Source organism: Dromiciops gliroides, chromosome 1 (genome assembly GCF_019393635.1).
Source record: "Dromiciops gliroides isolate mDroGli1 chromosome 1, mDroGli1.pri, whole genome shotgun sequence".
NCBI lineage: Eukaryota > Metazoa > Chordata > Mammalia > Microbiotheria > Microbiotheriidae > Dromiciops > Dromiciops gliroides.
The window spans coordinates 625,773,497-625,800,451 of NC_057861.1; the positions used below are offsets into that span (position 1 = coordinate 625,773,497).

General features: G+C 44.5%; 1 protein-coding gene across 3 annotated transcripts in view; it reads left to right on the forward strand.

Moving 5' to 3' along the window:
* Positions 1-19,767: 19,767 nt before the first annotated feature.
* The window catches only part of PIGQ (phosphatidylinositol glycan anchor biosynthesis class Q), a 69,717-nt gene continuing 62,529 nt past the window's right edge, over positions 19,768-26,955 (forward strand). The window contains exons 1-2 of one of the 3 annotated variants that reach the window (XM_043976617.1): positions 19,844-19,860; positions 22,122-22,477. In XM_043976617.1, coding sequence (XP_043832552.1) covers positions 22,359-22,477 — 119 coding nt within the window. In that variant the 5' untranslated portion in view covers positions 19,844-19,860; positions 22,122-22,358. Of the gene's footprint in view, positions 19,861-22,121; positions 22,478-26,955 lie in introns of those variants that run through there. The other 2 variants (XM_043976618.1, XM_043976616.1) reach the window with 2 other exon arrangements.

Genomic DNA, 26,955 nt, shown 5'->3' on the forward strand with positions numbered 1-26,955 from the left:
TAGTTCTAAGGAGCCCCATCTCTCAGGAAAGTGAGGCTCCCTTAATCCAATTGTTTAGTTTGTCTTACAGATGCATTAGGTCATTTTCTGTAGGTCTTATCTGCTCTGCATCCTCCCATACTCTCTATAGGCTACTTACTATAGATAAGGGGAGGGAGGTAGAGATATTTATTGTCCTTTTTTAAGGAGAGGGAGAAACTGAGACACAGAACTAGGACTTCTTGGTGTTCAGTTGGGTCTGAACCTTCATTACTCTATTTGGGTGTTTTATTGGCAGAGATACAACAGTGGTTTGGCATTTCCTTCTCCAGCTCATTTTACTGATGAGAAAACTGAAGCAAACAGGGTGAAGTGACTTACCCAGGGTCACACAGCTAGTAAGTGTCTGAGGCCAGATTTGAACTCAGGAAGATGAGTCTTCCTGCCTCCCGGTATGGCACTCTATCCACTGTGCCACCTAGTTGCCCAGAAGTGGGGCTGAACCAAGGAATTCCTGAGTCTGCTATAAAACTATGCTCCTTGGCCTCTTACAGGAACCCCCCCTTCCTTTCCCTAAATGCCAGCCTGGAGCAAAGGGCACACAGGCTGCAGGCTCGGTGGGGCCCAATGGGAGGAAGGGTTTGAGGGAGCCAAAGGGAAGGGAAAGAATGAATATAGTCCTAACTCCTTAGTTCTCCCAGCCCCCTGCTTATCCTGATGCATCTGCGCCTGGGGCTCCCCAGCTCTGGCCACGGCACCAGATGGCCATGCATTCCGGCCCCTTTACGGACAGGCAGTCTGATAGACATCGGCAGTCACAGCCGGCTGACCCCCAGTCTGCCTGCTCCCCACCAATCCTCTCACTTTCCCACACTGGGTGCTGCCAGGCTTAGCCATCAGAAATTCTCTTTGGGGGAGTGGAGAGAGGGCAGGTAGGAAAGGACAGAGACAGCCTATGGTCCCTGCCCCTGAAAGAAGACCTGGGCACCCCAATCCTCCGAGGGCTTACTCTGACTCCCCCATGAACCTTATTTTCTAATACCCATTTTCTGGCTCTGAGCTTCTAAATCCCCCTCCCTGCCCTTGTCTTCTGGGATTCCCCTTCCCCAGTAAAGTTCTCTCAGCCTGCATATCAGGCTTGGTGTATCCTGGCAGGAAAAGATTTTAGGGGTTTCATAAACCTCCAGGAAGAGAAGAATGGGATCTCAGAATGAATGTGACAGTATTTATGTCCCATCATCTCTCTGGGCCCCTCCACCGCGTTGTTGAGCTTCCATTTCCCCTGACCATCATCCTTCTCTCTGAGTTCCCTCTTCATGAACCCCCATTCCCTGATCGAGCCCTTGTCACTCTTACTCAGCTCCCCAGTCTTTCCCAGAGCACCTTCTTCCTCACTAAGCCCCCATATCCCTAACTATGCTGTCTTCTCACTGACCTCCCCATCCCTTTACCTGCAGTAACCAATGTTTGGGAAATTGTCAACACTGACAATGACAATGAGCTCTCACCTCCCTCACTGAGCTCCTATCCCCTCCCTGAGCCCCCATCCCTTTCAATGAGACTCCATTCCCTACAATGAGCTCCCAATCCCTCACTGAGCTCCTAACCCTTCACCATACCTTGCCTTGTCATTGAACCTCCAGTCTCTCCCTGGGTCTCCATACCTCCTGCTGATTTTCCCTTTCCCTTTTCCATTACTTCAGCAAGCTCTTAGCCTCCTTTCTTTCTTTCTTTTTCGTCCTTCCTTCCTTCCTTTCTTTCTTTCTTTCTATTTTTTATGTGTGTGAAGCAATTGGGGTTAAGTGACTTGCCCAGGGTCATATAGTCAAGTGTCAAGTGTCTGAACTCAGATCCTCCTGAATCCAGGACCAGTGCTCTATCCACTGCACCACCTAGCTGCCCCTTAGCCTCCATTCTAAGCCTCAGCCTATCCTTGACCCCCATCCCCTCATTAATGCCTTTCCCTAGAATTGAGCCCATCTTTCATGGAGAGGAAGGAAGAAACTGACTTCCCAGCCCCAAGAATCCCAGTACCTTCTAAGTGATTAGGATATCAGCTAACGAAGTTTTTTTTTTTTTTTTTTTTTTTGTGGGGCAATGGGGGTTAAGTGACTTGCCCACAGTCACACAGCTAGTAAGTGTCAAGCGTCTGAGGCCGGATTTGAACTCAGGTACTCCGGAATCCAGGGCCTATGCTTTATCCACTGCACCACCTAGCCGCCCCCTTGCTAACAAAGTTTCTAAGAATGAAGGGTGCATGATGGCTCTTAGCTATAGGACACAGGGTGTCAGAGCTAGAAGGGACCTTCAAGATCGTTTCATCCAACTTCCTCCTTTTTCCAATTGAAGATACTAGGGCCCAGAGACTTATCCAAGGTTGCCTAGCAAGTTAGAGGCAGAGCCAGGACCCAGGTCTCCTGACTTTAAGCCCAGTGTTCTTCCTACTGCTGTGTTCATTCAACAAACACTAATCACCTACTGTGTGTAGAACCTGAGGTCTGAAGTTTAGATAAGCTGTTATCTCTAGCCCCATGGAATTTGTCACCTAGTTAAGCAAAGAGTGCCCACACGGAACTGGAATACACCCATGATGACTGCATTAGTGAAGTAAAGGCAAAATGTGGTGTGAATGGGGGCGGGGGGGGGGGTGTTCCTGTGCTGTTTCTCTCTTTGCACAAAGGGAAAGGATGGGGGGGGGGATGGGAAAGGGAGTGGGAATGGGAATCAAATATTCCTGTCGGAAGAGAGGCAAGAGATTGATACAAATTTCCTGCTGCTGTACAGAGTGGCCCTAAGGTAGGTTTGAGTTCCTTATTCTCCTCCCAGGGGAAAGATTTGCCTTTCAGGGAACTACATGGGGTGGGAGGGATAAAAGTCGGTGTCTAAAGCTGCCCCCAGGCCCTTCGGTCTCCAGGTGGGCTGGCCTCTCCAATGGTCCTGTAGCTAACAACCAAGCAGCCTTGTGGCCATGCCCACCCTCATCTACTTGGCTGTGACTGGTCTCATCAGGTCTTGGCCCCCTGCTCCTACCGCCCCATTAAACATCTGTGCTGGGAGGCCAGCTGGGCCCTGGAGGGATGGCTTCTGGGGAGATAGCATCAGCATCCAGGGTTCAGGGGGGTCCTTTACCTCAGCCCCCTCCCTCTGCAGGCTGGGCCGCCAGGCACTTCAGGGCCACTGGAGCATCCCTCGCCTGTGGCGCTGTATTATGGGATGGTGCATATTATGGGATTGACTCCACCTCTGGAGAAAACACAACCCCCAGATCAGCAGCAGCAGCAGCAGCAGCAGCCAGGGTCTTGTCCCAACGTTGGAGGAAAATTCTAAAGTCTAGCAGGGAAAAGTTTTCTGACAGTAGGGATTTTATACTATCATCCAAGGATCTCACTAGGTTCTCTCCAGGTGGTAGCCAGTCCAGGAGTAGGGCCATGTGTTTAGGGCATTGTCGGCTTTAGGATCTTAATGATTATCTAATCCAATCTTCTAATTTTACAAAGAAGAAACTGAGGCCTAAAGGAAGTGAAAAGACTTATCCAAGGTCACACATCTAAGTAGAAGAACTGGAATTTGAACCCTGGTCCATTGACTCCAAATTAATTGTTCTTGCTACTCGACCTGGCTGCCCTTAACTCAAAGGTTTGAAACAAAACCACCACCAATCCCTTCCTTACTACTCAGAGACAACCAGTCACGATAGGCAATCCATCAGCCAGCCCTCTTGACTCTTCCTTCTCAGACCTTTGTCTCCACAACAATCAGTTGTGTTAAGGGGTATCCTTGAAGAATTGCATTTGTCTAAGAGGCTGCCCAACCTTGGTTCACTAGAGATGTTGTTTCAGACTCTGCAGACTCTGTTGTTTCAGACTCTCAGGCAAGCCTCTGCTTTTAAAGACTCTAGGTGGTGAAGTGGATAGAGCACTGGCCCTGGATTCAGAAGGACTTGAGTTCAAATCCAGCCTCAAACACTTAACACTTACTAGCTGTGTGAGCCTGGGCAAGTCACTTAACCCCAATTACCTCACCAAAAAGAAACCAAAAACCAAAAACAAACCAAAAAAAGACTCGAGGGGATTCTATGACACAATGGAAAATCAGGATATATGGTTTCTAGTCTGGGCCATGCCACTGGCTTCCCTTAAAAAGTCATTTTCCCCTTTCTTAGACTTCTTTCCCCATATATAAACACTTTCCTACCTCCCTCACCTTGGTCTTGTGAGGACAAATCCAGTAGGGTTTCCTGAAGACCTGAGAATAGGCTATGCTGTAGGGATGTATAGGCTGGGAGATAAGGAGATTTATCAGACACGGATCCTTCCTTCAATGAACTCCCAGCCTAACTGGAGAGACAAGGTATACATAAGGTAGAAAACAGAAGAAGGCTTAAATTAGGTGGTTCAAACTATAAATTCTATAAGGATTCAAAAGAGGGGAACAGTAACAAAGTAGAAAGAACCCTGGACCCAGGATGAGGAAATCTGAGGCAATAGAGTGCTAGACTTGGAGGAGGAAAGACCAGAATTAAAATATAGCCATAGATACCTCCTAGCTCTGTGACCCTGGGCAAGTCATTTAACCACTGTCTACCTCAGTTTCCTCATCTGTAGAATGGGGATAATAATAGCACCTATCTCCCAGGGTTGTCATGAGGATCAAATGAGAATTTTTTTTTCAGGGCAATGAGGGTTAAGTGACTTGCGCAGGGTCACACAGCTAGTAAGAGTCAAGTATCTGAATCTGGATTTGAACTCAGGTCCTCCTGAATCCAGGGCTGGTGCTTTATCCACTGTGCCACTTAGCTGCCCCCAAATGAGAATATTTTTAAAGCACTTTGCAAACCTAAAAATGATTGATATTACTAATTTCTCAGTCTTTCAACAACCCTTGGAGTAGAGGGAATGTGAAGAACAGTCCAGGTTTTGTGACTTTTTTTTTTTTGATGAGGCAATTGGGATTAAGTGACTTGCCCAGGGTCACACATCTATTAAGTGTCAAAGGTCTGAGGCTGGATTTGAACTCAGGTCCTCCTGACTCCAGGGCTGGTGCTCTATCCACTGCACCACCTAGCTGCCCTGGTTTTGTGACCTTTGAGATATGTTTTAGCTTATTTGAAATGGTGATAAAACCGCCTTTTACTATGTGTATTTTTTTTTTGCATACCAAGTAGGGGTAGTGTTGAGGAGCAGAAAAAAAACCCTTGTATCTGTAACCAGAGGACCTGGGTTTGAATCCTGGTCTGCTGTTTACCTGTGTGACCCTGAACAAGTTTCTTCCCCTCTCTGTTTCTTGCTTCCCACCTCTTTAAACGGGAAGGTTGGATGAGGTGAACTATAATGTCCCTTCTAGTTCTCAATCCATGATCTTGTGATCTCTCCAGGCCTCAGTTTGGTCCTCTGTGGGGGTCAGACTTGATGATCTATGTGGTCCTATGATCTTATAAATTTCCTTTCGTCTCCCTTATGGAGGGCAGGGCGGGAGCTTAGCAAGTGAGGAGTTTATAAGAACCTGATTTCAAAGACTCATTCTTTCTGAGCTAGAGGGAGTCTGAGACTAGTGGATTGGGGATCTGGGAATGCCCTTTGAACTCAAGAAGTTCAGCTGAAACGAAGAGTAGAACCAGGAGCCATCATATCGATCCACATTTCTTCTGAATCTGAGATGGTCACTCCCCTGGAGGGGAGTTACAACGAGGCAGCCAATCTTCCTGGCAAGCTGGGTGTAAAGAAAGGGCATCCTTGTTTTGGGTCATTCTGGAAAAGGATGAATCAGGCCTTCAAGGAATCACTGGAGGCTCAGCATTTGGCGTGGCACCTACAGTTAGGGAGGAGGGATTTGTAAATGTGGGTGCTTTCTCTCCTGGGCTAGGTAGAAGCTTTTATCTACATTAATGATCACTGTTGCTCTTCACTTGAATGCTATCTTTGAATTATTCACTGTTTCCTTTGTGGATAAGCCCTAGAAAGAGAGGGGATGAGGTTTAATGGAATGTTGGCAGAGAAGGAAAAGGGAAAGAGAAAATGAGTATTGGAAGAAAAGTACCCACAGATGATGGCAGCTGCAGAAAACAACACACTGTAGGTAATCAATGTCTGAAGAGGGCATTCGGTTGTGGGCCCCACATTTTTCACATTGATGAGAGGGAAGGACAATGTCTGAAACTAGGAAGTCAACCCAGCTCTAGGAATAAGAAGGTCCAGGGATAATTATGCAATCAGAATTACTAAATTGTCCATACCCTTCGGCCCAGAGATCTCACTACTGGGACTTTACACCAAGAAGGTTGACATCAAGAAAAAAAACCTATTATATATTCATTATTTTTGTGGGTTTTTTTGTGGTCAACAAAAAGCTGTGAAGACAAAATACACTAGAGTAGTTAAATAACATAATACTGTAGATTTTAGCCAAACATTTAATATTTTATTTTTCATTTTATTCTTATGAACAAGTTGGAAACATATGGGCTAGTAAGGGATTGGCAAACTACTGGCCAAGAGCCAATCCAGTCTGCCAGTGAACTAAAAATGTTTTTATATTTTTAAATACAATAAAACATTGCTTAAAAATGTAAAAACCATTTTTTCCTCATAGGCTGTATAAGAAGCAGGCATTGGGCCAAAAGGACCATTGACCATAGTTGTCTGACCCTGTGGTAAGCAATAGCAAAATTAGGTGTTGTTTTTTTTTGGGGGGGGGGGATTCGGGGCAATGAGGACCAAGTGACCTGCCCAGGGTCACACAGCTAGTAAGTGTCAAGTATCTGAGGCTGGATTTGAACTCAGGTCCTTCTGAATCTAGGGCCATTGTTTTATCCACTGCACCACCTAGCTGCCCCAAAATTAGGTGTTTCAGAACTGTTTGAATTCCAAACATAAAGTACAGGCATTAAATGAGTCAATGCCAACTTGGAAGAAGGTCTCCATTGTAGTGCCCCAGGTATCTGTGCTTGATGCTGTGCTGTTTAACATCTTTATCAATGACTTCAATAAAGGCATAAATAGTGTGCTTATCAAATTTTCAGATGATATGAAGCTGGAAACAATAGTTGACACAGTGGATGATATAACCAAGATACAGGGGGGAAAAGATCTTGATAGGCTAGAGAACATTATGCCAAATCTAATAAGATGAAATTTAGTCATGATAAATGTAAAGTCATAGACATGGGCTCAAGAAATCAACTTCACAAATACAAGATGGGGGAATCATAACTAGTAAAAACAAATCTTGAGGGGGCAGCTAGGTGGTGCAGTGGATAAAGCACTGGCCCTGGATTCAGGAGGACCTGAGTTCAATTCCAGCCTCAGACACTTGACACTTACTAGCTGTGTGACCCTAGGCAAGTCACTTAACCCTCATTGCCCCACCAAAAAAGAAAAAAAAAGGAAAGAAAAGAAAAAAATCTTGGGATTTTAGTAAACTGCAAGAGAAATATAGGTCAACAATGTGATATGACAGCCAAAAGAAAAACTTGAGAGACAGCTTTCAGAAATAAGGTATTCGGGGCAGCTAGGGGGCACAGTGGATAGAGCACTGGTCCTGGAGTCAGGAGGACCTGAGTTCAAATCCAGCCTCAGGCACTTGACACTAACTAGCTGTGTGACCCTGGGCAAGTCACTTAACCCTCATTGCCCAACCAAAAAAAAGGAAAGAAAAAGAAAGGTATTCATAATAACAAATTAATGAATGAATCAATAAGCATTTTTAAAGTACCTACTATGTGTTAGACTCTATGTTAGGTACTCTCAAGCAGCTCCTGCCTAGTCAGGAGAGACAACAGTCAGTCGGTTGATCAAGAAGCATTTAAGCACCCAAAATGTGCCAGACATTGTGCTAAGCACTGGGGATACAAAAGTAGATACAAAATAGATTTAAGCTGGAAATTGAAAGTACTGACTTATTTGGAGAGGAGAGGTCAGGAAGAGAAGATAAAGAAAAGCTTAAGAAGAGAGTACTTGAGCCAAAGTTTGGAAGAAATTAGGGATTTTGAGAGACAGAGAGGAGAGAATTCTAGGTATGGGAACAGACAGTGCCCAGAGGCATGAGATGGAGAGCCATGCATGAGAAATAACAAGGTCCATTTGGTTGCACTGCAGTATGGGGTGGTGGGGAATAAAGTGCAATAAGGCTTGAAAGGTGGGTTGGAGCCAGGTTGTAATGGGCTTTAAATTCCAACGAGAGGAGTTTATGTTTGATCCTGCAGGTAACAGGGAACCACTGGAGTCTACTGAGTAGGAGAGTGATATGATATTTTATCTTGAGGAGGAGAAGGAGGGAATGGGCATTTATATAGTACCTACAATGTGCTGGGGACCGTGCTAAGAGCTTTACAAATATCTCATTTGATCTTGGTCAGACCACGTTTGGAATATTACAATCAGTTCTGGGCCCCACATTTTTTTACATTGACAAGCTTGACAGTAGAGAGGGGAGTTCAACCAGGGTGGTGAAGATTTTTAAAGTTATACCATATGAAGAGCTAGGTGGCACAATGGATAGAGAGCCTGTGACCCTAGGCAAGTCACTTCACCCTGTTTGCCTCAGTTTCCTCATCTGTAAAATGATCTGGAGAAGGAAATGGCAAACCACTTTAGTGTCTTTGCCAAGAAAACCCCAAATGGGGTCACAAAGAGTCAGACATGACTAAAAATGACTGAACAACAACAACAACAACATGTAGAAGAGACATTCGGTACTTTCCCTCTATTGGACCCTAGAGGGAAGAAATAGGAACAATGGATAGGAGCTGGAAAGAAGCCAATTTAAGCTTGATATCTTGGAAGGACTTTCTAACACTTAGAGCTGTTCAAAAAGAAATGGTCTGCCATTTCCCTCTCAACGGAGGTCGTCAATCACAAATTGGCTAACTGGTTAGATATTTTATAAGAGACATTCTTCCTCCAGTATGCATAGGACTCAATGTTCTCTGAGGTCTTTTCCCCATACAAAAAACTGTGATCCCATGATTCTGTAATAAAAATAGCTAACATTTCTATAGTCCTTACCACATGCCAGGCACTGTGCTAAGTGCTTTCCAATTATTATTTCATTTGATCCTTACAACAACTCTGAGAAATAAGTGCTATTATTATCCCCATTTTACAGATGAGAAAACTGAAGTGAAGTGACTTTGCCCAGGGTCACACAGCTAGAAAGTGTTTGAGATCAAATTTGAACTCAGGTCTTCCTGACTCAAGGCTCAGCCCTCTATTTACCTACCTGCCTGCCCCTAGGCAATTTTTTGCGAATGAGGCATATGAAGGATTCAGAGAAACACTGGGAAGGTTTTCATGGAGTGTTACAGACTTGATATTATACACAATGACCACCAAAGACCAACGTGTACAGTGACCAGAACAATAGAAATACATCAGACACTGAGAGACTACAATATCTGGATTGGATACAATGGTCAGTGTAAAGCACTTAACTACTGAAGTTAAAACACATCCCGGGGGGTGGGGGGGCAGCTAAGGGGGGAGTGGATAAAGCACTGGCCCTGGAGTCAGGAGGACCTGAGTTCAAATCGGGACTCGGACACTTGACACTTACTAGCTGTGTGACCCTGGGCAAGTCACTTAACCCTCATTGCCCCCCACACACAAAAAAGTAAAAAACAAACAAACAAACAAAAAACCCCACATCCCTTCTGTCTGTTGACAGTTAGGCAAGCACCCACGTGGAAGGAGGCCTGGGCTATCAGTAGCAGTCACACCATTAGACAATGTTGCTTAAATGTTTTTAGGAAATGTACTTTGTGGGACTGCTATTTGCATGTTTGTTGGGGAGTGTGTGGTGGGTGAAACAGAAGCAAAATGTGTCAACACTTGATTAAATAAAAAAGTTCCAGGGCTCAGTACTTTGAGGAGGGCTTTTGGAGATCACTGGGATAGCTAGGTGGCACAGTGCATAGAAGGCCAGGCCTAGAGGCAGGAAGACTCATCTTCTTGATTTCAAATCCAGCTTCAGACACTTGTTGTGTGACCTTGAGCAAGTCACTTAACCCTGTTTGCCTCAGTTTTCTCATCTGTAAAATGACCTGGAGAAGGAAATGGCAAACCACTACACTATCTGCCAAGAAAACCCCAAATGGAATCACAAAAAGTCAGACACAACTGGAAAAAATGACTCATTTGAAGCTATCAAGGGTGAGATTACAGAGGAAAAGATTCCCCGTTTGGGGAGATGGCAGCTTTCCCCTACATTCGTTTTCTCTGAGAAACTCAAGTTCTGACCAGGAAGATCCTGCCAATACTTAACATGGGACCGTATGGTCTAGAGGTGGGAAAGGACCAAAGATCACCTAGCCCAACCTCCCCATTTCACAGATGAGGAAATGGGGGTCCAAGAGGGGAACTGACTTGCCCAATGTTACCCAAATAGAAGCTGAACCAGGGTTTGAGCCAGGGTTCCAACCCGGGTTCCCTGGACTCTGCTATAGGACACTGTTGTCTCCCTGGCTTTTTCAGATGGGGAAGCTGAGGCTCAGAAAGGTGGCATGCCCTACCCAAAGCCGGTTAGTGCTACTGGAGGCTAATCCAAGTCTTCTGCTCTTAATTCCTGGATTCCTTTCCACTACAACACAGTGTCTCTCATCTGTAACTGGATGAAGTGACAAGAAACTTCTAGCTAAGTCCTGACCCATTTATTGTTGGTGCAATTTGTAGAGCTCTAGGTCTGGTGTCGAGAAGACTTGAGTTCAAATCTAGCCTCACTGTGTAACTCTGAGTGAGTCTCTTAACCTCTGTCTGCCTCAGTTTCCTCAACTGTAAAATGGGGGAAATAATAGCACCTACCTCCCAGGGTTATTGTGAGTATCAATTTATAAAGCACTTAGCACAGGCTCTGGCACATAACAGGCTCTTAATCATTGCTTGTTCTCTTCCTCTCCTCTCCCCACAATCCCCCTTATGGCCCTGAAATTAATGTTCAAAGGATGCTGTAGGTGTGAAAGTACTTTGTGGTTCCCAGGCTCCTAAGTCTTCTCATGGGAGCCTTTTCCACTCAGTTCCCTATTAGAAGGAAAGGTTAAATAGCATTCCTCTCCTTTAGCACATCCCTGTTCCCTTTCTGTTACTTCTCCTGCAGAGAGCTGGCAACAGTCAGGAAAACCTAAATCCTGCCTCTGACATTTACTAGCTGTGTGATGCTGGGCAACTCATTTAAACTTTCTGAGTTCCACGCCCTTCACCAACATGGTAGCAACCCACAGGGTTGTTGTGAGGAACAAATGAGCAAATGTGTGGAAAATACTTTGTAAACTTTGAAGCATTGTAGAAATATAAGCTATCATCTTATTTTAAGAGGGTGGGGCATTGTTGTGGGAAAGTAAACTTGACAACTTCCCTCAAAAACTTGGCATGGGATGTCAAAACCTTGGAAGGATAGGTCTAACCTGGAGACCACGACTTTGTCTTTAGAAATATTTTGATAACTGTATTTCAATAATTATTTCCTTTTGTAATACTGCATATTTTATTTTACGTATTTAAAAACATTATTCTGGCTGAACAAGTTGTCGTATATGTATGTAATGGAACACTATTGGTCTGTAAGAAATGACACACAGATGGATTTCAGAAAAACCTGAAAAGACTTACATGAATTGATGCTGAGTGAAATGAGCAGAACCAAGAGAACATTATATACAGTATCAATAACATTTTGTGATGATCAGCTGTGATGGACTGGGCTCTTATCAGCAATGCAATGATCCAAGACAATGTCAAAAGACTTATGGTGGAAAATACTCTCCACATTCAGAAAAAGAACTATGGAGTCTGAATGCAGGCTGAAGCATACCATTTTTACTTTTGTTGTCACTTTTTTGTTATTGTTCCTGTTTATTTTTTTCTTGTGTTTTTTTTCCTTTTGTTCTGATTAATGTGGAAATGTGTTTAACATGATTGTAATATATAACCTATATGAAGTTGCTTACTGGCTTTGGGAGGGGGAAGGAAAGGGAAGGTGGTAGAAAAATTTGGAACTCAAAAAATATCTTTACATGTAATCAAGAAAAATTAAAATTAATTAATTAATTTAAAAAAAAACATTATTCTGAGAAGAGGGCCATAAGCTTTTGCGTCTGATACAAAAAAGGCAGTGGGCAGATAGGTGGTACAGTGGATAAAGCACTGGCCCTCGATTCAGGAGGACCTGAGTTCAAATCTGACCTCAGACACTTGACACTAGCTGTATGACCCTGGGCATGTCACTTAACCCTCATTGCCCCATCTAAAAAAAAAAAAAGGTTTGAGAGTTTTGTTATTCCCAATGACAGTCAACTTTCAACTACTCAGTCATTCTTTCCTTAAAAAAATAAAAAATAAACAATTAAGCACCTACTGTATGAAAGATACAAAAAGACTGCTTGGTATGAGGGAGAATGTAATAAATGTGTTTCAACAATTGACAATCTATTCATAAGGAACTTATATTTTTAAAGGATTTTAGATGTAGAACTGGAAGAAACTATAAAAGTGTGGCCCAATCTCTTAATTTTATGGATTTAGAAACTGACACTCAGAGGGAGGAGGTGACTTGCCTCTGGAAGGTCAATCATAAATGGCAGTCAGGATTTGAACTGAGGTCCTTGTCTTCAAATCCAAGATTGGGAAGCTGTGTAGCATCAATTGCTATGATAAAAGGGACGGTGAGACAAGTGCAAAAAAGAGAAGGCTCGCCCTGCTCTGCTTTGGGGACTGTCCATGGCAAAGATTTCCACCTAGAGCTGTTGATGCATATCCAGGAAATGAGAATTCATCTCAATGGGAGCAGGACCTACCCAGGAGAGTAAATATGTTGGTCTCCACCCCTGCCAAAGCCACTCGATGCATTCCAAAGTCTAATGGAAATGCGGTTTTGAATTCTACGCTGCTTTGGGTCCAGATAAATAAGTGTTGACTATATTATGACTCAGTAAGGGGTCTTTTATCTCCTTTCTCTGACATTATTTGGATCTAGATTTCCCCCTGGCGGTTAAAACAAGGAACAGCAAGAATAACTAAATCATCAATTTCAGACTGAGAGACCTTTGATCATTCTCATTTTGCCGATAGAGAAAGTGAGGCCCAGAGAAGGGAAGACATCTGCGTAAGGTCCCACAGTGGTTGGGCAAGAGTCCAGGTCTTCTAACTCTTAATCTAGAGTTTTCTCTCAGCCCACCCCATGTATCCAATCTGTTGGCAAGTCCTCTCAATTCTACCTTGTAACATTTCTCATTATTCTCTCCACTGACACTGCCATGGTTCTGGTAACAAGTCCTCATCACCTTAAACCTGGACTATTGCTATATCCTTGCTCTCTTTGCTTCATGGCTCTCCCTACTCCAGCCCATCCCCCACCCAACTCTCAAAGTGATCTTAAAGCTCTGGCCTGGCCATGTCACCTCCCTAGTCAAACTTCAGTGGCTCCCCATTGCCTCCAGGATCAAATAAAGGGTCCTATCTTTGGCTTTTAAAGCCATTGATAACCTGGCCCCTCCCTCCCTTTCTAGTCCTCTGTGATCCAGTGACACAGGCCTCTGACACTCTTCCCCCAAGGTACCTCCTTGTCTTAGACATTTTTACTCTGTTTTCCGTGCCTAGGATTCTCTCTCCTCACCTCCATCTCCTGGCTTACCCTAGCTTCCTACAAATCCCAAATGAAATCCCACCTTCTACAAGAAGCCTTTCCCAATCTCACTAAATACTAATGCTTTCTCTATTATTTCCAAATTATTCCACATATATCTTGTTTGTACATAGTTGTTTGCATGTTTTTTCTATTAGACTTTAAGCATCTTGAGAACATGGACCTTTTTTCCCCCTTTCTTTGTCTCCCCAGCTCTTAGCACAGGGCCTGGCATACAGACAGCACTTAATAAATGCTTATTGAATTCACTTGCCCACACCATTGTTTGCTCAGCTTAAATGCTGTTGGGTACCCAAATTTCACTCAAAACTTCCACCCCACCAACCTTTCCAACCTTGATTTGCTTGCTGTCCACTAGGATTCAGAATCTGCTTTCCCTAAGCCTGGCCCTCTTTTTCCCAGGAAACTCTACTAATTGCCCAGCCGTTGTGTTTTGTGCTTTTCCTTGGAGGCGGCTAGTCAAGGTTTTTCTATGGCTCCAGGGGCCCTGTGGGGATGTGGGCTGGGAACCCATCCAAAGGTTTTACTCCTTCCCCTTCTCTCACCTTCCCAGTCCCACAATGGATACAGCCCAGGGGCAGGGCTATGCCAAGCTGTGTCAACAGAAGTCTGGTCTCTAACAACAGAAGCCTCCCTTCCCCTCCCCTTCTCCAAGGGGTTTCTGTGGTGTGTGGGGAGACCGGAATAAAGATGGAAGTTCCCCAGTGGGCCTGAATAGGTAGGAGGAACTGACATTCCCCCATCCCTCCGACCCCAACCTGGGAGCCCCTCCAGAGCCAGGGTATCTTACTCTGCCCATTAGCAAACAAATTTAGGAATAAAAGGGGAAGAATCCCAGGATTCGGGGTCCCATAGCTGTGCAAAAGATACAGGTGTCGTGATCCCGGCCAGTAATTCAGTGGAGGGGTCTATCCTTTCCTCTGGGATGGGTATGAAGGTAGAGGGAGGGAGTGCCCTGTAGTCCCTGCAGGACATAAGGGCACAGGAAAGACTGTCTTCTCCTGCCCATTAGCCTCCAAGGTACCTGAATAGGAGGGTATAGATACAGGGGTGGCACAGTGGAATATTGGCATTTTTCTCAGGAGCTTCCAATTTAAATTGATTCCACTGAGAGGAAGGGGACTGAGTGGTAAACAGCAGATGTTCCCGGAGTGAAGGGGACAGAGACATTCTTGGGAGGGCTTCATGGAGGAGACAATATTGGAGGTGGGCCTTTGAGGTACAGGTACTAAAGAAAGATCAGTCTACTTCCCTCTATACCCTCATAGCATCTCACAGCTGAAAAGGCACTTAGAGGTAATCTAGTGTCATTTCCCACCCCATGTAGGCATTCCCTCTGCAGTATGCCTGACAAGTGGTTACCTAGCCTCTGCTTGAATACTTCCAGGGATGGGGAACTCACTATCAACAGCTCTGATTGCTAGGAAGTTCCTCCTTATGCTCACTGACTCCTTTTAGCTTGAGGAAGCAGAGATGGCACATGCCTTGTACACAAGTCGGCAACAGAAGGAAAAGTTCCTCAGGGCCATGCATGCCCTTCAAGCCACATCGGATCATACCCTGCAGGTGGCCAGCCCACTCCTGGAACACTCTGGAGGCTTGGGATTGCTCACTGGCCCTCACCTCCATCAACTGGCACAACAAAGCCAAGGCCTGTGTGTGGAGCTGGGCCATGTGGGTCACCTCCTCCGATTCCAGCAGGACCAGCTTCTCAGGCGAATCCCCACTCCGGGTGGGGTCAGAGGTTTGCACTGCTCCATGGATGGGACTCTCTACCTGACCTTTGATGAGACGCCCTGCATCCAAATCCTTGACCTCTCTGGCCACTCTCTCCACTCTCTGCCCTGCAGCCTGCCAGGGACAGGAGCCTTTGTGTCAGAAGATGTGACCGTGACAGGCTCAGGCCTAGTGTTGGTCAGCAGCCTAGTCCACAGAGCAATCTATGCCTTCCGCCACCTTCCAAAGGCTTCCCAAGGTGAATGGGTGAAAATCCTGTCTTTTGAATCCCCCCGAGGGCTGGGTGTAGATGCCCTGGGCCGCCTCCTGGTAGCAGACTATGTCTCAGGCTTAGTCCATAGTTTTTCACTGGGCTCATCCTTCAAGGCCATTGGTCTGACCACTGTCCCAGGCCTGTGTGGACCCCGTTATGTGAGCAGTGGCCCAGATGGGGGCTTTGTGGTGAGTGAGGAGTGTGGAGATGTCCGTCTCTTTGGCCATGCTCACCAGCCACTGGGATCCCTGGGCAGCCGGCTTGAGCACCCATTTGGTAACCCAGCTGGTGTCTGCACTGATGCCGAAGGCAACATAATTATTGTTGATGAACAGCGCAAAGAAGTAACCCTATTCCCACGGGTTGGGCCCCCAGTCAGACTGGTATCTAAAGGTCTGCAGAGGCCCACAGGGGTGGCCTGTGCCTCGCATGGTCGACTGTTGGTGGCTGACAATGGAGATAACTGTGTCAAAATCTTTAAATATCAAATGTAGCCCTTGAGATAGTCCCAAGGGGGCAGCTAGGTGGCACAGTGGATAAAGCATCGGCCTTGGATTCAGGAAGACCTGAGTTCAAATCTGACCTCAGACACTTGACACTTAATAGCTGTGTGACCCTGGGCAAGCCACTTAACCCTCATTGCCCTGCAAAAAAAAAAAAAAAAGAAAAGAAAAGAAAAGAAAAGAAAAGAAAAGAGATAGTCCCAAGGGTATAGGGCAGGAGAGGGAGATTTTCAGCCCTACACACTAAGGTGAGTACCAGGACTTCAGGAAGGAAGGATCAGGACTGCTGGGTACTTGTCTTGACTATCCATGCCAGAATTGTCTGTCTGTGCCTCACCTTCCCTATCTGAACCATGAGAAGTGTTATTCCTGTTTGCAAAAGGTTCTTTCCAAATGGAGTGAGTGGGACATGGTGGACAACTTGGAATGGCCGTTTGCTGACCTATACCATGTCTCTTGGACTCTTGGCCCTGACTCCCAGGAGTAGGGGGCTGAATGGGGTTAACATAGCTCCAAGGAGAGCTATGGGGGACTGGAGGTTAAGCCAGCATCAACCAATCAACCGATATATCTTTCCCCAGGTCTTTATGTGCCCACTGTACTGGGCTATATAAAGAGTTGTTGTATTGGGGGGAATGGGAAACTGGGGACAGAGGAAGGAGGCAGCAGAGATTCGGTCCCTTCCCTGAAGGATGTCATAGTCTCTGAGAGAGAGTCAATATCCATTTTCTTTTAGGTAGACAGTATTTCCTTATCATGTGGCAGCTAAGTATCTCAGTGTATAAGAGTACCCAGCCTGGAGGCAGGAAGACACATCTTCCTGGAGTTCAAATCTGGCCTCTGACACTCACTAAGTGTGTGACCCTAAGCAAGTCACTTAACCCTCTTGGCCTCATTTTCTTCATCTGTAATATGAGCTGGAGAAGGAAATGGCAAACCATTCTGACATCTCTGCCAAGAAAACCCTAAATGACGTCACAAAGAATCGACTCTGAAAACTGAAACCGAAGACTGAAAATGACTGAACAACAACAATTTACTTATCATTTATCTGTTAGATATACATAATACATATATATATTTTTAGTGAGGCAATTGGGGTTAAGTGACTTGCCCAGGGTCACACAGCTAGTAAGTGTCAAGTGTCTGAGGCCTGATTTGAACTCAGGTCCTCCTGACTCCAGGGCCGGTGCTCTATCCACTGCACCACCTAGCTGCCCCATGTTAGATATTTTTAAGATCCATAACTATGACAGATCTTTTATCACTGTATCCAAACATATTATCAGAGGATTTAGAATTGGATGGGACTTCATAAATCTAATCTAATCTCCTTTTACAGAAGCTAACTTTCGAAATTTATGCCACAGGAAGTTGTTTTTTTTTCCTCTTTCTGAAGTGAAGCATCTTGAGGAGATAAAGTTGCCCCCCAGAGTTCAGGAGTTCTTAACTTTTCTTGTGTCAGGGGCCCCTTTGGCAATCCGATGAAGCCAGGGGAACTTTTCTCAGAACAATGTTCTTAAATGCATAAAATAATATACATAAGATTATAAAGGAAACCAATTATATTGAAATAGTATAATTTATGCCTTTATCAGGTCATTATAAGTTCCAAGTTCAAGAATCTATGTAGAGGGCAGCTAGGTGGCACAGTGGATAAAGCACCAGCCCTGGATTCAGGAGGACCTGAGTTCAATTCCAGCCTCAGACACTTGACACTTACTAGCTGTGTGACCCTGGGCAAGTCACTTAACCCTCAATGCCCTGCAAAAAATTAAATAAATAAACAGCAAAAAAGAGGACTAGATTTATGGACAGGGGCCTTAGATTTCAATTCTGGCTCAGCTACTTGCTATGTGGCTTTGGCAAGTCACTTAATGTCTCTATGTCTGTTTCCTGATCTGTGAAATGAGAGGTTTGGGTTGGATGGCCTATCAAGTCCTTTTCAGCATATGATCCTGTGACTTTCCCTGGACCTTAGTTTTCCTCATCTCTCAATGGTGAGAGTTGGACTAGATAATCTCTAGAATTTCTTCTACTTCTAAATCTTAACAAGTTTCAAATTCACCTAAATTACTGACTCTTCTGTGCTGAATCCCCTCCCCCCCTCACTCCCATCTGTCTCCTGCTTTCTAATTGAAGAAAATAAAAAACATAAATGTTAAGGAAAAATACCAGGTAATACATAGCAGGTCATACGGAGGCTACTGACATTTAGGGAGAGGGAAAGATCACTGTGGGTTCCTGGAAGAGGTAGAAACTGAGCTGGCCTCTTCTGATAAGATTTCTCTGGAGGGGATGAATGGTGAAGGAAGAGAGCTGGGGAGGAGGAGAGCAGCTTTTCTGAATTATTGTAGGGGAGGAAACTCCTGGGTCCTGGAAGGTTGAGATGAGTGGGGTAGAAAGTCTCTGGAAAGGGACAGATAGATGGTGTAGTGGATAAAGCACTGAGGACCTGAGTTGAAATCTGATCTCAGACATTGCCCCCCCCCCCCGGAAAAAAAAAAAAAAGAAAGTCTAGCTGTGGCCAGGAGAGGGGAACATGTCTGGTGGAAATGTTGGCTATTTTTTAGCTCATCTGTCCTTTGCTGCCAAAATAAGAGGGGGAACCCTGGATTAGTGGTTTGCCCTAGAGATCTGTCATGGGGGAAATAGGGTAGGGGTAGGGGGTTTGGGAAGGGGATAGGGGTAGGGATAGGGGTTTGGGGTCCTTAGGAATTCCTCTTTAAAAAAATTATACCCTCTTGCACGCAAAAGCCATTAGAATAAGATGGTAGTTTATTTAGAAGGGGAAGGGAAGGGAAGGGAAACCATGAAAGAAATCCTTGGACTTCTCATGGGGAGAAGGCATAGCACAGAGCATGGCTCTGAGATGCCAATCTCCTCAAGCAGGAGACTGGCAGGTACTTTTATAGAGGACTTATGGGGGTGACCATCTGACTGGGGAAAGTTCCTTTAGTGAGGGAGGACCATCCCCCACTGGTGGTGGCTGGAGGAATTGGGTGAGGGGTGGCTGGGGATCTCTCAAGCCATCTCTCTCCTCAAGACACTAAGGAAGCAGCTACACCCAAACTTATCTCTCCAGGGTTGAGGGAGACGAGAATGAAGGGTGGAGGTCCTGAAGCTAGTTCAGTCCGATCTGGTTCCACTTATCTCTTTGGGTGTGTCTGTCCTTTGGATTAGTTTCTCTAGGAGAAGGTTCTTTGATGTGCCCCAGAGAACTTCTGGGGTGCTATGGGCCCATAACAGATCTTTCACAACTCCCCTAAGTATGTTACCACCCTGACTTTGGATGGTCTGGTTCTGGAGTGGCTCTCCCTCCAGAAAGGTCAAGAAAGTTAGTAACTAGTCAAATTAGAGGCTCTGCCACCACTGATTGTGTGACCTTACACCAATCATTTCCTTTTTTAGTTTTCTCATCTGTAAACTAGGGGCTCTGAAATGTTATGTTTTTTATTCTGAGATTTTTCCAGTTCCCCTCACTCTTCCTGTCTGCCATATTAGACCTGAGTCTCATGTATCAACTCTTACCCCTTGCCTGGGTCTACCTCCGCAGGAAAATCCTCCAGCTTTCTTATCAGCCCCCAGCTGGCCTGAGGGTAGGTGGGGCCCAAGGGAAGATGGGAAGGGAGTTCTGATGGGATAATGACCTGCTTTGTGGCTCATTCAATTTGTCCAAGCTTCCAATGCTGCTGCTCCTCTGGTCCCGACAAGACAACTTCTCCTTGCTAGAGGTTTCCTGGACCCAGCTGATTTAAGGTGGGTCTGTGTATTTTTGCACTGGGTGGCAGGAAGGAGGGGGAACAGTTGCTAAGAGCAATAGGACCAGGAAATGGAATCCATGCGGATTTAGAGCTTCCTTGTGTATCACAGGCCTTTGGGGGTGGAGGAGCCCTGCAGAGCACTCATCTCTGTAGCATCCTACTTTGGTATTTACTAGCTGTGTGAAACTAGGCAGACCTCTGTGAGCCTTGGTTTCCTCATCTGTAAAATGTGGAGGCTGGACTTGGCTGACCTCTAAGTTCCCTTCCAGCAAGGGGGGTTAAGTGACTTGCCCAGGGTCACACAGCTAGTAAGTGTCAAGTGTCTGAGGCAAGGTTTGAACTCGGGTTCTCCTGAATCCAGGGCCAGTGCTTTTATCCACTGTGCCACCTAGCTGCAACCCCCACCCCCTTCCAGCTTTAATAGAATCGGTGATCCTATGATCTTTTTGTCCTTTCCTTGCTCCCAGACAAGAATGGGTGGCCAAGCAGTTTCCCATCAGGCCAGATCCACCCTCAGAGCACCTGGCCACTATATGGAAAATCCAGGAGACCCAGATCATGGTTGGGGTAATAACCAAATCAATAATATTAATTTACCCACATTTCCATAATGTTTTACAATTTTCAAAGTACTTTGTATGAGGCAGATGGTACAAATATTAGGATTCCCATTTAATAGATGAGTGGTAGAACTGGGACTCAAAAATAGGTCTCTGGACTCCACATTCCATGCTTTTCCCATTTCCCCTCTATGCCTCAGTTTCACTGTCAAGGTTAGGACAGGGACCTCATCAGAGAGTCTTGAGCAGGGTTCTCTGACTAAGGCTGAGGCAGCAGGGAGAATTTGGATCTAAATTAAATATTAAATAGGGAAAGGGGTCACAAACCCTTCTGGGAGTGCTAAATGTCCTTTAAGTAAAGGGGGCATAAAAAAGTGTTTTGTTTTCCAGTGGTTACTTCTTTGGGTCTTACAGAGGCAGCTGTAAGGCTGGGCCTCCCTCCTGACAATCTCAGGGTAGCATTAGGTACTGATGTGGGTGGGGTGATTATCAGCTGAGTCAGAGTACAGGGAGGATGTAGGGAGGGTCCCCTTTCCCTCCCTCCTTCACCCTAGGAAAGTAACACAAGAGAGAAGCAAATGAAGCAGATGAAGTAGATCCGGCTCTAAATCGAAGCCCTAACACTAAGGGGTACACAACATCCCAAAGAAAATAAAAGGTATCTTCCATGAAATGACATATACTTTCCCTACTGAAATGGTCATTGAAATGGCAGGATGTGAGAGGAATTCAAAGGATGGACTGAGTTGGGGTAATAGTGAAGACTATTTTAGAAGCCTAACCTTAGCAGGAGTTTCCTCCTCCTCCTCCTCTAAGTTATGACTGACCTTTGAACCTAGCCTCAGAATGATGCCTAAATCCATTCATAGCCCTAGGCTCACCCCAAAACCCAATCCCAGGTTGGCCCCCAAATTTATCCACAGCCTTGACCCAGATAGAGCCCTTATTAAAGGCCCAGCCTGACCCTGAACTTCATCCACTGACTGAGTCATAACTCCAGCCACAGACGAACACCCTAAGTATGTCCTGGAGTCTGTGACCACTGACTAAATAAGCAATGACAAGGAGCTATGATTCTAAAAGAAAAGAAAGGTGGAGCATCGTTTTATGCATACTTTCCTTCCTGCTCTTCCTTGTGGCCAAGGATAATCATTTACCAACTTGGTCCTGAGGGTACAGTATGCTACTATGATTAGAAAGCCAAATCTGGAGTTTTAGGGGGCAGTCTGGGGTTGGGTTTGGGGGTCACTCTGGGATAGGATTTTGGGCTACTAGGTGGCACAAGGGAGAAGACCTGAGTTCAAATCCAGCCTCAGACACTGTGTGACCTTGGGCAAGTCACTAAACCCTGTTTGCCTCAGTTTCCCCACGTATAAAATGAGCTAGAGAAGGAAAGGGCAAACCACTTCAGTATTTTTGCCTAGAAAATCCCAAATGTGGTCACAAAGAGTGGGACACAAAACAATCAAACAACTGGGATAGGATTTGGGAGTCAATCTGGGGTTAGCTTTGCGCGGGGAAGTCATTCTAGGGCTGGATTTAGGGCATACACTGGGGCCAGGGTGAATCTAAATGACCTCTGTGGAGATTCCACCAAGTACGGGGCTGGCGGCGGCGGGGGGGGGGGTCCCCTGAGAGTGCGCCCCGAAGACGAGGGGTTAGGGCGAACATTTCAGGGTTCCTGTTGTTCCATCAGCCTCCTCGTGTTTGAGCCCCGGGTGTTGTTTGAAGTCGAGGCTGAATGACAAGCGCCTCCTGACCAGGTTCCCCTCCTCGGGCTCGGCGCTATTACTAAGCCAGCCGAGAACTGAGAGCCGAGAGCAGAGCGCGGCGCCGAGCGCCGGCGGAACCTTAGAGCCGAGACCCGCGCGCGGAGCCGAGAGTCTCTGGGGGAAGGACCCACTGCGTAGTCAGTGCCCAGCAACGGGCGGAAATGGGGCTCCTGTCAGAAGGCGCGGTGGTTACGGGGGAAGCGCGGGCCATCCCGGCCGGGCTGCTCGGGGCGCCGAGGAGCCGCCGCCTGAAGCCCGAGGGCTCAGCCCCGGGAAGCCGGTGTGTACATCTCGTCCGCGAAGCGGGCAGGGGCGGGTAGAGGCGGAGGGGAGGCCCCGGGCCCTGGGCCGCACACGCGACGTGAGGAGGACTCAAGGCTAAACTAGTTCTTGGGGAGGGGAGGGGAGGGAAGGGAGGGAGAGGCGGGCGGAGGTCGCGCCGGCGCACTGGGGGCGGCTCGGGGCAGCGCTGGGTTTAGGACCCCGAACCCTGGAGCAAGGGGCTTGAGGACTGGGCATTGTAACCCGGAGGGCTCGAGAAAGGCTTGCGGCCGTCCTACTCAGCCAACGATTGGCTCTGTGACCTTGGTGGCTGGACAGGAAGAATTTGGGACTGGGGAGACGACTGCGGTTCGAACCTGGCTCTGTCATCTTGGACTAGTCTCTTACCTTTCACGGAGTTCAGACTTTTGCCGTATAAAATGTAGCGTTGAACCAGATTTGGGATTCCCAAAGTCCTGCAAAACCCCTTCAACAATTTAAAAAAATGGACTGTGAACCCCTGGGGTAATTTAATATACTTCTAATAAGTAAATCTTTCAGATTTAGATTTATTAGATTTATTTTAGATGCAAATTTATTCATTGTTTACAGTACTATAACTTTTGTCCCCAAAAGAAAATTTGTTATATATGTATATCTATAAAAATATACATTTTATTATACCTATGATTATGAAAATTCAAAACATTAAAGTAAAAACTGATTTAAAATATTTATAAATATTTTATTTATTTTTATTTTATTATATTATATTTTATTTGTTAGTCTTATTTTGTTTTTAGGCTAATAATGAAAATAACCCAGAAAAACCTATACCCACTATTTTTAGCAATACTTAATATTAAATTTATTGTACAGATTTTGTTGAATATAAATAACATTTTTTAATGAAGTTACAACTTAGAAGATGTCTAACATGATGATCATGTTGTGGTTCAGTCATGCCCACTCTTTGTCACCCCATTTGGGGATTTTCTTGGCAAAGATACTGGAGTAGTGCCTGTTCCTTCTCCAGCTCATTTTACAGATGAGGAAATTGAGGCAAACAAGGTTAAGTAACTCTCCCAGAGTTCCACAGTTAGTAAGTGTCTGAAGCAGGATTTGAACTTGGGTCTTCCTGACTCCAAGCCAGGCACTCTATCCCTTTCGCCACCTAGTAGTAATCTTACATAAATTTAATTTTGATGTTGGACTTAAAAAAAAACAAAACAAAAAGATTTGAACAATATTTGGCTCAGTACCAAAGGGGGAGGATATATTTTTAAGATAATTGGGCAATTATTTACTATGCAATTACAAATTTTTAGTGTCAGTCCCTTAGACCATAGCTGCAAACCCCCAGAGGTTTTCAAACCACTAAATAGGAACCTTTGAACTAAGTGATCATTAAGGACTCTTCCAACTCTGGCAATCTCAGAATGACAGGGACTTCACATACCTGACAGTGGCTTTTGCTTGAAAGACCTCCAAGATTGCATTCTGCTTCTGGATTGCTGTAATTTTTTGGAAGTTTTTCCTTACTTCAATCCTAAGTTTGTCTTTTTTGCATCAAAAATTTCAAGCTTCCAGCCATGGATTGGCTCCTTTCCCTTTCCTGGGCCTTAATTTCCTTGTCTAATCAAATAGAATTGTAGAGTTGGAAAGGAGTCTAGAGGTTATCTGGACCAACTCATTTATTTCACTTAGTAGGAAACAGAATCCCAAAGAGAGAACTTGACTTGACAAGATCACATAGCAAGCCAGTTGCATGAGCCTGGTCAAAAACCTAAGTTGCTTCTTTTGGAAAGTTCAGGAACTTTCAGCTACTCTACACTGTCTCTGCTTTTGAGTAGATTTTTTTTTTTAAATCCTGTAGGATTCCCAGAGATGTTCTGATGCCAGGTATACTAGAGCAGAGGAGTCAAACACACAGTCCCTAGGCCATATTAGCCTCCAACACTGAATGCAGTTGGGAAGTATTTAACAAGAGAAATGGAACTACATAAATTGTGTTAATATGTGGTTTTCTAAGTCAGTGTCCAGCTTGAAGGGTTTCTATTTGAGTCTGACACCACTGCTCTTGAGCAGGTTTCAGAGTTTAACAACAACAATAATAGCTAATATTTGTAAAGCACTTACTATGTGCCAGGTACTATGCTAAGGGCTTTACAATTGTCTTGGTCCATTCTGAGCTGATTTTTAAAAAGGTTTTTATTGATGCCTTTAAAAAAAAAATAACCCTAATTTCTCCCATCATTCTTCCATCTCCCCTGCTCAGAGAGCCACTTTCTCTATTTTTTTTTTTTTACGGGGCAATGGGGGTTAAGTGACTTGCCCAGGGTCACACAGCTAGTAAGTGTTAAGTGTCTGAGGCTGGATTTGAACTCAGGTACTCCTGAGTCCAGGGCCGGTGCTTTATCCACTGCGCCACCTAGCTGCCCCCCACTTTCTCTATTTTTTAAGAAAAAAGAAAAAGAGGGGGAAAAATCAACCTAACTGACCAGTGCATTGAAAAAGTTTGAAAATATGTGCAAAGTATAACACTTGTACACTTCCTATCACTGCAAAGACTGGGTGAAGGTCTTCTCATATCTCTTATTTCCAGTCTTGCTTATTCTTTGTAATTTTGCAACATTCACTTTTGGTTTTTGGTTTGGTTCTGTTTACATTATTGAAGTCCATGTGTACATTGTTTTCTTGGCTCTGCTTACTTTATTCTGCATCAGTTCATGTTCATTAGTTCATGAGTCCTCCCATGCTTCTCTAATATTCTCCATTAATACTCTGTTATTACATTCATGCTCTTGTTTGTGTAGGCTGCTATAATCAGTGGACATCTATTTTGTTTCCAATTCTGTGCCATCACAAAAAGTACTGCTTGTAAATATTTTAGTATATATGGGGGCACTTATCAAAGATTTCCTTGGGTTATAAGCCTAGTAATAGAATATTTGGGTCAAAGACTATGAACATTTTAGTCACTTTATTTGTATAATTCCAAATTGATTTTCGAAATAGTTGTATTGATTCACAGTTCCTCCAACAATGTACTAATGGGCCTATCTTCCCATAACCCCCCTACAACATTGACTGTTCCCATCATTTGTTATCTTTGCCAATTTGTGGAACCGAGTCGAAACTTCTAGATTGTTTTGATTTGGATTTCTCTTAGTAATTTGTAGTCTTTTCCATGCTTGTATTAACAGCCATGCAAGTTTGTAAGTCTTCTTGTTTGTTCATTGATCATTTTTCTACTGGGAATGGATTTTGGTATATATCTGTTAATTGTTTATATAGGGTATTCTAAAAAAAAAAGACTTAGTGCAGTTTTAAGTCTTAATAGCTTAGCTTTAAACTTCACTAAGATTTTGGGGATACCCTGTATTATCTTGGGATTGAAAAATCCCTGTCAGAGAAATTTGATACAGATATTTCCCCCATTCAACAACTTCCCTTCTTATCCTAGGGGAGTTAATTTGGGGTGTGCAGGAACTTTTCAGTTTGATGAAATCCTAGTTCTCTCTTTTATATTTGGTAATTGCCTATCTCATTTAAGAATAAACCTCCTTCAGGTAGCTGTGAAAGATATATGATTTACTTCTCTTCTAATTTTTTTAGTATGATCTTTAAAATTAAGATTATGCGTCCATTTAGAATATATTGTGGAATATGCACACTTTTAAGGTATTGGTCCAAGCTTAATTTCTGCAAGACTGCTTGCTTTCCAATTTTCCCTGAAGCTTTTTTCCAAGTAGGGAGTTTTTTGCTAAGAAAATTTTGTTTCCTAGTTTATTGAACACTGGGTAATTGACTTCCTGATTCTTCCTTGCCTAGTCTATCCAGAGAAGAATTTAAGCTAGGATTAATACTTGAATCTTCATGGTCGCCTCAGGATTGGTCGGATGACCTCTAAGGTCCTGACTGTAATAAAACGTTCTTTAAATCAAAGTAGGTAAGTGGCGAGTGAAATGTGTGGTTCAGCCCCTCTCCTTCAACAAAGAGAGCATCAGGTTCCTGCAGAGGAAAATATAAGATCAAAAGATAGCGTTGCTTTGCTGGTATGTATTTACAGACCTTGAAGGGTGCTTGCCCAGGTTTTAGAAAGAATAGCATGTTATTCTGCAGCCTGATTTGAGGCAACTCCAACCCTGTTCAGTAGAGGGAGCTCAGTTCTTATCCTCTATTTACTAATTTCCTTGCTGTAGTAGAAAAACTACTTAGTGCCAATGGAAGGTATGAAAATAAAATTTTTATGATTTGGACACACATCCCCAAAGAATTCTCATGTGAAAGTAATGTAAGTCACATCACTCATAATTGATTTGTTGACTTGGAAGCAAATTTTTCTAAAACCTAGTACAAATTGGTAAAGAAAATGAAGTCCTATGTGAACAGAAAAGTTGAAGTTTGATGAGAAGATAATGTTTAGAGTAGCAACAACTACTTGTAGAACACACCTGATTTTCCTGTGTAGTAAGTCAGTTCCCTTGGAGCCAA